General features: G+C 40.4%; 2 protein-coding genes across 3 annotated transcripts in view; both read left to right on the top strand.

The window, feature by feature from the left end:
• LOC308311440 (AP-2 complex subunit alpha-2) overlaps nt 1–3,781 on the top strand; it is a 34,560-nt gene extending 30,779 nt beyond the window's left edge. For both annotated transcript variants that reach the window (XM_080758128.1, XM_080758127.1), the window contains one exon: nt 157–3,781. In XM_080758128.1, coding sequence (XP_080614254.1) covers nt 157–234 — 78 coding nt within the window. In that variant the 3' untranslated portion in view covers nt 235–3,781. The remainder of the gene's footprint in view (nt 1–156) is intronic.
• Nucleotides 3,782–5,284: 1,503 nt separating this feature from the next.
• Nucleotides 5,285–10,965, top strand: gtf2a2 (general transcription factor IIA, 2). The gene is made up of 4 exons (XM_080765621.1): nt 5,285–5,514; nt 6,784–6,888; nt 7,573–7,699; nt 9,945–10,965. The coding sequence occupies exons 1-4, from the start codon at nt 5,443–5,445 to the stop codon at nt 9,968–9,970; spliced, it is 330 nt and encodes a 109-aa protein (XP_080621747.1). The 5' UTR covers nt 5,285–5,442; the 3' UTR covers nt 9,971–10,965.
• Nucleotides 10,966–12,529: the final 1,564 nt, after the last annotated feature.

The following is a 12,529-nucleotide window of genomic DNA, read 5'->3' as shown; positions in this document are numbered from 1 at the left end:
AACTACTTCCGGTCCACTGGGGTGAATTACATGGTTTTCAAAATAAAGGGCCCCATGCAATCTGTTGGCAAGGGGAGCCACAGTGCCAGAGTCAATGGTAGCATCAAATGAGATAATGTGACCCTGTGACCTTTGACCTCTGTGTTGTGCCCACAGATGTATCGTCTGACCTTGAGGACCAGCAGAGACACGGTGTCCCAACGACTATGTGACCTTCTGTCTGACCAGTTTTAACACACACACACACACACACACACATGCATGTGCACACACACACACACACACACACACACACAATTCACAACATCACCCTCCATAATCTCTCTTCATGTCACCCCATACCCCGTCCCCTCCCTTCTCCTTTAGATTGGAATTGATACAAAATGTACAGAATGTAAATTCTTTTGGTTTTGTCTTTTTTTATATATTTTACTTATATAAATGTATATGGAATGCCTGAGTTTTCCGCACGCACACACATTTACTAGTATTTCTTCTCCAGTATGTATTCACCACTGTGCCTTTAGAGAAGCTGCTGCACTGAGACCCCGTTGGTACTAATATAATTTCAACCCTGACCGGGGGGTTTCCCAGGGCTCTGTACTTGGCACCCTATGTTTTTTCTTGTGCTTTGTCGTAAAACGGAGCCGATCTACTAGCTCACAACATGCTGTGTTGTCAGGCGTTGAACGCCAGATGAGATTACTTTTTTACAACAGATTGTAGAAATTATACAGTTCAACGAAAATAGACTTGATTTGGTCCTCCATTTTAAATTCATCAGAACATTTAATACAGACATACAAATATACACTCCTATGCAACAAAATAAATCATTACATACACAGTTAAAAAAAAAAAGCCAGTGCCAGTTTCGAATTGCAGCTGCCCGTAAGTGCTCTTTGAGAGCGGTTTTGAAGGAGTCTAGCGATTCACATTTCTTAACGGCTGTTGGTTGGGCGTTCCACATTTGAGTGGCATAGGAGCTAAATTAATTTAACCCCTTGCCGAATTGGATTGAACATGATTTGTGGAGCTACCTACCTGGGTTTACCCTACCTCCTGAGCCACTGCCGCCCAGATAATCTATTACTTTGCTTTTGTGTGCGTTGCGAAGCGTTGTGATCTTGTAGATAGCATTTTTTGTCCCTCTTTTTTCGGCGTATATCTATTCAACGTCCGAGCATAGACATGGTAACGGTCCGCCTGCCTCTGATTGGCCTACCGACACTGCCCGTCTTGCCTGTCCTCCGAGATGCAAGGGTACTCCGAGGTGGGAAATAATACAAGTACAAGAGAATAACTTGTAACTTAAATATTTGTAGAAATATTGTTTGTGCCGTTTGCTTTGATTGAATAATTGATTGAACACTTATGTACTATGATTTGATTTGTCTGTGTTATAAATTAAAGTGTTAGTGTATATAGTAAACTAAACTATATTATACTAAAAAAGATAAAGATCAAGGGAAAAGAGACCTTTTTACAGTACAATAATGTTTCAAGTTTACACGTGTCGACTACCATGTATACAAATAGACAGGCCAACAGCATAAACAATTATTAGTTTGCCTCATCTAAAAGAATAAAAGATACTGTCGAACGTGCCAAGCTGTCATTCTCTTGTATTATATCGTACTTGTATTTTTTATTTATTTATTTCCCACCACGGAGTAACCTCGCGGCAGACTATCCAGCATGTATCTTCCACCTCTGAGGAAACTCTGGCAGTAGGCCAATCAGAGGCAGGCCTCACCACGTCTATGCTCGGGACGTAGAAAAGATATATGCCTTTTTTCGTCGTCAAAAAATGAGTGTACCAAGTATAGATCCCTGGGGGACACCAGGTGGTTTGAATGTACCTTTGGCCTTTAGCTTGTTTGTTTATGGAAATACTCCCAGGCGCCCACCAGGGGGGCATAATGCCATCTCATGTCACTTTGTTCCTTATTATTAAACTAAAACACATGTCCCTTATTTATTGAACTGATAACTTGATAAGAGACACACTGTTCCTTATTACCGACACAGGGTCGACTACCAATTCAGTTATAAATAAGGCTACGGGGTCGACTATACCAAATCAGTTATACCGGAAAATAAAGCCATCTGTGTCACAATTATAAGTGTGACAATGACACCATGTTGCCTTGTGTGAGTCTGTGACCGCCCCTTGCTAGAGTAGCCTCTCCTGTAACTCCAGGACGCTGGAGCTGTTTCTGAAGATCGTATGGAATGAATGTGTAAAGGTTGTCCTGGTATCCTAACCAGGACTTGTGGTGGACATGTTCGTCAAATGTTATTTTTAAATGAGTGGTCAATAATATTACCAAAAATTACAAAATGAGAATTTTCTTTTAATTTTTTTCTCTCTGGTTTATTTTTATAATCAAAGATTTGTCACAGACATGGAAAAGTCTCACTAGATCCTGATCTAGTTTTTTCTGTTGGTGGTTCTCAAAGTGTGGTCCTGGGACCCCCAAGGGGGTCCTTGAGTTCCAGGGGGTCCCCATGCAGCACAATGAATGATAGTATAGAAAGGAACCAAATGGACCTGTATGGGTCTGAAACTCTGAGAGTGTACACATGGAACCAAATGGACCCTTACAGGTCTGTAACTCTGAGAGTGTACACATGGAACCAAATGGACCCTTACAGGTCTGTAACTCTGAGAGTGTACAAATTGAACCAAATGGACCCTTACAGGTCTGTGACTCTTGAGAGTGTACAAATGGAACCAAATGGACCCCAGGGTAATGCATTTACTCTGTGTCTCAGAGGATTGCTGTATACAGGTTGTTTACTGTACTGTGCATTTCAGAGGAGATCTGTAGACAGGTTGTTTACTCTGTATCTCAGAGGAGAGCTGTAGACAGGTTGTTTACTCTATATCTCAGAGGAGAGCTGTAGACAGGTTGTTTACTCTGTATCTCAGAAGAGAGCTGTAGACAGGTTGTTTACTCTGTTTCTCAAAGGAGAGCTGTAGACAGGTTGTTTACTCTGTTTCTCAGAGGAGAGCTGTAGACAGGTTGTTTACTCTGTATCTCAGAGGAGAGCTGTAGACAGGTTTTTTACCTTGTATCTCAGAGGAGAGCTGTAGACAGGTTGTTTACTCTGTTTCTCAGAGGAGATCTGTAGACAGGTTGTTTACTCTGTATCTCAGAGGAGAGCTGTATACAGGTTGTTTACTCTGTATCTCAGAGGAGAGCTGTAGACAGGTTGTTTACTCTGTTTCTCAGAGGAGAGCTGTAGACAGGTTGTTTACTCTGTATCTCAGAGGAGAGCTGTAGACAGGTTGTTTACTCTGTATCTCAGAGGAGAGCTGTAGACAGGTTGTTTACTCTGTTTCTCAGAGGAGAGCTGTAGACAGGTTGTTTACTCTGTTTCTCAGAGGAGAGCTGTAGACAGGTTGAACGTTTCAAGCTAATGGAAAACTAAAGCCTTTGTTTCTGTTTTCCGGAAAGAGAATGCAAAAATAAAGTATTCCCCTATCCATTAGGTGACTGAGTACTATAAGTAACTAGGAGTGCATTTAGTGAACTGAGCTGCTCTATTATAGCTCTCATTATTTTAGGACCATTTCTTATAGTGGTTTTGCCTTTTTTTATCAGTTGTATTGTGTTTTGTAGCTTTTCATTGTGTTGTTGTCCTTGTTTAAGTATTTTACCCTTTGATTGATTATGTGCTGTTTTAATTCTCATGGTTGTCATGCTGCTCTGTAAAGCACTTTGTAACCTGGTTTGGAAAAGAGCTACAAATAAATGCATTATCATATTATTATCTTTTGATCATTTTTGTATTTATTTTCTAACAAGACAGACAGACACAACTAAATCACCAATGCGCACATAGGTGGCCATACACAAGGACAGATAGAACAATGAAACTATAACAATAATAATTATTAATAATAGTAACAATAATAAAATAAATAAAAAAGGGAAAATAACAGTAAAGACAAGAAAACAAATTTGATATATGTGTGTGTGCGTATAAATATACTATAGCTAGCTAGTAAAACTCATGTGTCAGCAAAATATAGGATTTTCTTATTTTTTCTAAAGACACTACAGACCAGTACAAACGCAGACAAGACCAGACAAATAAGACATGTACAACTACAGTACAGAACAGGGTCTACATAGTACATATACAGAAAAGAGATTTATCATATTATGAGCATTAATACAGACACTGTAACCTACCTGGGTGGAACCAACACATTTGCTTTGTGTTTTTGTTTACTTCAACTTTGAAATGTGCAACATGAGAGGACAGACTTACAAGCTGTTATTTTAATGACCACGTCATAAAAGAGTTGAATAACCTGTCAGTCAGACACATCATTGTGATGTCATTGGACCTTTTCGCGTCCGAATCACTATCTGCTAAAACTCAATTTGAGCCACAAACATGAAAAAAAATCACACTTGTATGTTCATCACAATGATGACGTCGTCAACATGATGTCTAATCATTGATATGAGCACATTCCGTGCTCTAACTAACACACAGACAGACAGACACACAAAGCTGTCAATAGGAGCGGCTGCACCGCTAAAAAAGGTTATTGATTGGATCATGTACAACCCAGATAAATTATTTTCGCTCCTATGCCACCAAAATGTGGAACGCCCTACCAACAGTCATTAAGACATGTGAATCCCTTGACTCCTTCAAAACCACTCTCAAAGCTGGGCACCTACGGTCGGCTGCAATTCGAAACTGGCCCCTGTAAAATCTGAATCTCCCCCCTTTTTCCCCTCACTGTGTATGTTTCTTTTTGCTTCCTTTATGATGAATTCCTGTTCTGTTCTTTAACTATATAGAAGTGTCTATTTGTATGTCTCTAAGGGCGCGTTCGGAAATACCGCACCGGAGCACACTGGCCTATTAGTTTGCATTGCACAGTGCGCTCAGTAGGATATTTCCGAACGTGCCCTAAATGTTTTGATGAATTGAACATGGTAGACCCTCTTGTAAACAAGTGTAATGCTTAATTGGGTCGTCCACTCACAGTTAACAGTCTTTGTATTGAGTTTGTGCTTGAAACTGTTAATAAATATTTCAATCAATCAATCAATCAATCAATCAAAAAAGAATGAGATAATTCATAAAGGAGTTTACTCCCGAACTGTGGAGGGCAGTAATACGCGAAAGCGTCTACACTGCCGGAAATCCTAACAGAAGAAGAAGAGAGCGTACGGCCAAAGACAGCGATTCGCGTACGACTCACTTAATTTTGGTCCTCGTGTTGTTCCGTAATTATTCTGCGGCTGCGCGCTCTTTGAACGGGAAGAACAACAAACAGTGTATTAACTGTATTGTTGCTTCATGTCATCGCTTTTACACAGACATAAACCCTTTAAAACAGTTTATTACTAAATAATAATTTAACGGTAAGGGTATTTTTTTATATTGATACTACTCTTCGCCAGGAGGATGGCCTATCAGCTATACAGAAACACCACCCTAGGAAACAGTCTGCAGGAGAGTCTAGACGAACTCATCCAGGTAAAACAACGTATTAGCATTTAGCATTGATCTTGTTACACCAAAACTGGTGACCCGTAGAATCCCGCACTTCCCGCCGTGAAACGACGACAAACTTCACCCAGTTCGACGGCTCACTGATTAAAGCGTAACGCAGTGTTGGCTGGTTAGCTATAGTTACTGTTAGCTGCGTCTTATGGCGACTGTACAATTATTCTACCTTCATTTATATGAATAACTTATGTAAATAAGTTTATAGTTGTAGGTCTATTTATAATACTAGTGCAGGTTGTTTAGCTACTAAGCTAACACTGCTAGCCTGTACAGTGTACAGACTGCTGCTTACTTTTATCTTATGAACTACTAATTTTCTTCATTAATGTATCACTTAAATACCCAAAAATCAATGAATGCATTATTGTAAATAATCATGTATTTATGATTATAAACATATTTTTTTATTTTATTTATCTATTGTCACAAATATCACAAATATGACGTGACAAATCAGACACTGCTGACACTTTTCACAGGAGCGAAAAGGAATAATAAAACAACAAATAAAACAAAACACAACAATCAACAACAAAAAACTAACATTTAGCAGAAGTCAATCCATAGACCATAAGCAGATAAATGAGAGTAAATCCAGGTAAGATGTATCAGTATCCCAGAGAGTGCATAAGAATAAGATCACTACAGTTTATGAGGCATTTCCATTGTTGTTCCATCATTGCGGAGCATATTCATTAACATTCAACACAACAACATTCATTGAGTTGGGTGAGACTCGTGAAAGGTCCCCAGACCTCAGTCATACATTCACTTTTTTTCTTCAAAATATTAGTTTGTTTATTCCTTGGTATAACCAGGGTTGCAGGCCAGGGTACAACCCCAATATGCAGAGTTTTGGATCCAATGGTATCCTTACATCTAGCATTCTATAAATGATTTCTAAGATCTCACTCCAAAATGCCCAATCTCTCTGCATTCCCACATACAGTGAAAAAGTGTGCCCTTTGACTGCTCACATGTAACACAAGTATCTGGGATATTTTCTTTAAACTGAACTAATTTTATAATAGCTGGTGTTATATACGTGCGCATCAAACAGTTGTATTGTAGCAATCTTAATCTAGTAATCTAGTAATCTTGCCTGTGTATTTTCGCACATATGGCACCCCAGTCCATAGATTGTTGCTAAAGAGTGTAGTTTATTATTTGGGCTTGTTTCTAAAGTATAATTATTATTACAGTATTCTTATAATTGTTATTATTATTATGTTTCAGACTCAACAGATCACACCTCAACTAGCTCTACAGGTGTTGTTACAGTTTGATAAAGCCATCAACACAGCTCTGGCCAACCGGGTTCGAAACCGAGTCAACTTCAGGGTGAGTACAAGTACTGTAGTGTCCTACTATGGTCTATAACTTTATATTAAATGTAACATAACTTAACTTCAGGGTGAGTAGACGTTCTATTCTACTGTTTAATATCCTACTATAATATTAGACGTCTGTCTGTCTGTCATAGTCCTCCTCCCCCCCCCTTCCGCTCCTCACTGGCTTGACCTAACCTCGTGTCACCATCCTTTACACCTCGGAGGAATGCCTGGCTGTGTTACTACTATTGTGTTACTATTGCAGTGTGATCCGGTCGGGAGCGGATGATATCTTATGTTATGTTGTAGTCACTGGTTTTGCAGTCATCAAACCGGGAAAAAAAATACGTTCTCCACAGCCAGCGATCATAATTTATCTACGCAATAAAAGCCTTGATGCATTGGTCTCGCTGATTTCTAAAATACTAAATTTAAATGTGAGTGTGCTTTCCAGAGACTATTTAGTGTATATACCTTTCTTATCCGACTGGGAAATTCTATTCTCAGAGAGTGAGTCACACATATGGGCACAACACTGACACAGACAGATGGTTAAAACTTAAAACCAGTGCTATGACAACGGGCACAGGTCTAGTAGTTACTAGTTTCAATGTACAGATCATTACATGTAGTTCTCATTGTGTTCTCTAGGGGTCTCTATATAATAACATGTAGTTCTCATTGTGTCCTCCAGGGTTCTCTCAACACCTACAGATTCTGTGACAATGTCTGGACGTTTGTGCTCAATGATGTGGAGTTCAGAGAGGTCACTGACCTCGTCAAGGTCGACAAGGTCAAGATCGTAGCCTGTGATGGAAAAAGTAAGACCTGTCTGTCTGTCTGGGTTGCTGCACAAGTATGGAAAGTATTTAAATGTTTGGAATAGAGTAGAGATGCAACTTAATTCAATTAGCCCTTCACTAAATCCCACCCCAAAAAGTGATTGTCCAATGCCAATCCAAATAGTTTAGCAATGGTTGCTATGCAGGTCAAGCTTTCTTCGCTGCTAACGTGCCTATTGGACAAGGATGGGTTGTGGAGGGACTTAGTGAAGGGCTAATTAGTTGCTTACCTTATCGATCGATTAATCAATTAATTTCTAAGTGGCATTCTTTAGGACCACAAGGAAAAGTTTTGTCCGAGACAAATTTTGTGCAGAAACATAATTGCTTTGATGTATACATCATTAACGAGCATCAGCTGGACACAGGGACACACATCTGTTCCCACAGGGCTCATTTTCCCTTACCCTAAATGTAGCACATGTAAGTTGGAGTAAAAGTAAGGCTGTTAACTTTAGCTACAGATAATTTCTAGCTATACTACTGAATCTGTCAGCAGGGCCATTCAGAATGTGTATCCACCTTTTTCATATAGCCCATAAGTCTTTGCGTTTGTGTGTGCATCATTTACTCTTTCTCTTGCTGTATTGCCAGTTTTGCAAGAGAAACAAGTGACCAGGTCTATGAAAACAAGCACACATGAAAATAGCTGATCTACAAGCTTACAGTGACACAATGTGAGGTTGTACATCTGTTATTGAAAAACACATAAATAGAAATATTAAGAATATTTTTAAAACATTTTAATAAAAAAGGCACACAATATTTTTAGATGGATGTCTGTGGACAATTAGATATTCTGGGTTTCCTTGACGTGATGAAATGTGTAAACCAATGGTGTAAACAACAATAGGAAGCAAGCCCAACTAAGCAACTACTGTACACTTTAGAATCAAGCTAGAGCTCTTCCCCGGGTCCCCCGAAAATGCCCAAGTTGACCGGAGTCGTGTTTTAACGTAATCACTCGGACCGGGTCGGAATCAGACGTATCTCCCTCGGATCTTGGGTCTGTCAATCATTATTTGTAATGTCCGAGTGGATCCGAGAAGACCCGTAGGCTACTGTGTGTGTGTGAACTGTCTGTGCTTTTTTGTTGTTGTTGACAGACAGTGCAAAATAGGGTATCAGACAGCTTGACATACAAAGTTTATAAACATGCCAAGTTTAGATATAGTCGGCAGCTTTTAGTAGATATAAGGAATCAGTGTGGCAGCCACCACCAACTTGTGGTGCACGCACGCTGAGGAGACGAGAAGAGACGAGACTCTTTTTTTTCCTCTCTCCCACCCTCTAGTGCAGCTCTCTGTCTGTGTCTCTCTCTCTCTCTCGCGCTTTAATCATAAAATGGTAATTGGTCAATACGTTATATTATTTCTATATAGTCCACATTTATGTCTGCCTGGCTCAGCTGGGTCGGGTCTCTCGGAAATATTCGGATTTCGGTCGGACTCTGCGCCGCAATTTGAAGGTGTATAGGTGGTGGATACATTGTTGATAGTGGGAATGAGGTAAATTCAAGGAAACAAACAGCAGAGGGCGCTGTTTTTTCTTTTTTTGCTGATGGGTTCCCAGATCAGCTACAGCTCACACCGGGGCTCCACTGCAGCCATCGGGGGTGTGCTAACGTCAAGGCAGGGAATGTTCCCTTTTTAATCAATGAAGGGCTCATCTGCTGACTTTGCGTTCGATGGCTACGTGATTGGATCGGTACCGTTAAAAAAACGAATTGAGTACTCTACCCTACTCTAGTGATGCGCAAGTCTGGTTTTATTCATAACCCGCTTTTCAACACCCAGCTAGTCCAGTCCATTCAATTGCTTTCGAGAGAGAGTTGTTAGGCCTACTCACGCTAGGGGCCCTTATGGAAGCATTGCACGTCTAAAATCCAAGTTCATGTTCTGTTCCATGCCATGCCATCTGTTTCCAGGTCATATTGTAGTAGGCTACAGTCAACAGTATATATGGCTTCTCCAACAGCCGAACAGTCGGCGGCAGCAGATGGAGGAGACCGCAAAACAATAAAATAAGTAAATATATTTAGGCTACATTTCATATACAGAGAGAGGGAGAGAGCTGCGTTTAGCTGCGGGTCAACCCAGGCAGGCCCGTGCACCACTACTACTCTTATTTATTTTGAGAAATGTGGTCTTTATATCGTCATAGAACAGCATAAGAGTTAAATAACCGTATTTTGTTCTGTTTTGGTTTTTTTGCATGTTTTTAGACACGGGTTCCAACGCAGCAGAATGAAGCGGATTCTACTGATGAAGACACTGCTGTACTGGACTGTAGGCTCTATGCATGGATGTTTCCATTTTGGAAATAACTCTTCCTACTTCCGGGGCTCTTCCGACTTCCATCACAGGTGTGTAACTCTGAGAGTGTACACTCTCGAGTTATTGAAGTTCTTGAAATGAAAAAGTTTGGGAAACGCTGTACACTAAATAGAACAGAGCCTTAATTGGTATCATGATCATCGGAAGTAGGGAAGGGGTCCGGAAGCGATCATGGAATCTTCTTCGGGTTTGAGTAAGGACACTCTGTGATTGGCCAGTTTACGTGTGCAAGGACACGCTGTGATTAGCCAGTAGCGACTTTGAGTGGCAGTCGGGGAAAATGCTCTTGCCCTCACCAGAACATAATTTACTATTCTTTCCTTATCGGGTCGCAATAAACAAACTTTGCAACATTCGACACGGCAACTCGCGCTCTGTGGTGTCTCATGGCTCAAGTTGGCTTGAGACGGGCAGCTCTGTCGCTGTCTGAAACTGTACTTTATCCCCTGCTACTAGTAGAGTGGGACGTGACCATTTACTTGAACCAGAAGAGAATTCCATGCTCGCAGCCCGGAGGTAGGAAGAGTTATTTCCAAAAAGGCTGCTGTGCATATTCCCTATTATTATGATCTATCATTTGTTTTGTACAGGACTGTATAATTATTAATATCCATCATTTATTTCGTACAAGACTGTATCATTATGGTCTATCATTTGTTTCGTACAGGACTGTTTATAATCTATAATTTATTGCAGTCATTTCGCTGAATCTAGCTGTGTGTAAATATGATGTCAACAGACGTTCTGCAGATGGAATCCACCAATCAAGGCCTTGGAATTACATGACTTCTTTTTTCATATAGCACATATCAAAGTCATTTCATAGGATGAAGTTTTGAGTTTAGTCACAAGTTTTTCTTTTTTTTAAATAAAATGGTAAAAATGCACAACAGCTCGTAATGGTTTTTTTTCTTCTGGTATCGTTAAGGGTCCGGATGTTTATGATTTTAAATCCTTAATGGTTCCTGTATATTCCTTTTATATACCTCACTGGTTATTAAAGTAAGGGCCAGGAACCCTCTGGGCTACTTGAGGGGGTTCCACATGGACCCCTACAGGTCTGTAACTCTGACAGTGTACAAACCAAATGGACCCATACAGGTCTGTAACTCTGAGAGAGTACAAACCAAATGGACCCTTACAGGTCCCTGAGTGTACAAATGGACCCTACAGGTATGTAACTCTATGCGTGTACAAATGCACCTTTACAGGGTCTGTAACTCGAGAGTGTACACATGGAACCAAATGGACCCTTACAGACTTATGGTGGCCTTCGAAATGTAAAGGTTTTAGAACCACTGGTATTGTAATTGTATATCAGACGTGAAGTCCACATAATTAGCTCTGACAGTGACAGTGTGATTAAAACGGTTTTGAAATGTGATGGAACCCATTCCTGGTTCCTCAATGTTGGATGGATTTGGTTGTTCTCCAGGATCCTAGCATCGGAGTGGGTGAGCTTAACAGCCTGTATATGCACGTGATGATGTTTCATTTACTGTAAACAAATTTGTATTTTTGAGTGGTGCAACCACTCCTACAACCAGCAATGTGTACCTGTTTGTGTACCTGTGTACCTGTATAAGTGAGCACGAGTATGTGACTTATTTATACCAGTAGGGGGCACCTGAAACGGAGAGAGGGGTATTGCTGTGCCTGCTAATGAGAGAGAGGGGGGGGGGGGGGGGGGGAATTGCACCACTCAGTTTACACGGGTGTGCTTTTTATTAAAGCTTCAGTTGTTGATGTTGCACTGTCAGTGGTTCCCAAACCTTTTAGCAAAATTTGATTAAAGAAATCACACCCGTGTGAAGTGAGGGGTGCTAATATATTAAAGTCTAACTCATGTTGATTAGGTGATGTAATGGTGATGTAAAACAGGTGATGTAATGGTGATGTAAAACAAACGGTGTCAAATCAAACATCAAATTCTCTTTATTGTTAATGGCATTTAATGTTTGTGTTGACGTAAATTTTCCCTTCATTGTCAATGGCGTTTTTAAAACAAACATTGAACTAAACCCAAACATTAAACCAAAGCCCCTCAAATATGTAATCTAGTACAAGCTGCATCTTCAGCTTGTAGAATGGCTGTTTTGACTTCCACTTAAACGTTACATTTATGGAATTTATGTATGGAATTTCTTTCATTGTTAAGTGGTGCAACCACTTCCTTATGTGTGTGGGTGGCTGGCTTGGTGCGTCTGAGCACGAAAACAGCATGGTTGTTTTTCACCACCTGTGCGCAACCTAACGCACATATTAACTTTATATATGGTGATTTTTGGTGTGCCAGTATAGTACAGTGACAGTACAGTAGAGGGACCCCCTGCACGCGGTAACTCTGTCATTTCTCAACTGTTTCAGACGCCGGGCGGCTCGCCAGAATCGGTCCGGCACCCTGGGTGTGTTCCCAGGGTTAAAATCGTTATTTTTGTGAATGTATCGCTGCTACACATTCTCTTCTCTGAAA

The sequence above is a fragment of the Protomyctophum bolini genome (genome assembly GCF_963924005.1).
Source record: "Protomyctophum bolini genome assembly, chromosome: 1".
Lineage (NCBI taxonomy): Eukaryota > Metazoa > Chordata > Actinopteri > Myctophiformes > Myctophidae > Protomyctophum > Protomyctophum bolini.
Note: the sequence above shows the minus strand (reverse complement) of the source record. Positions and strands in the feature narration are given on the sequence as shown.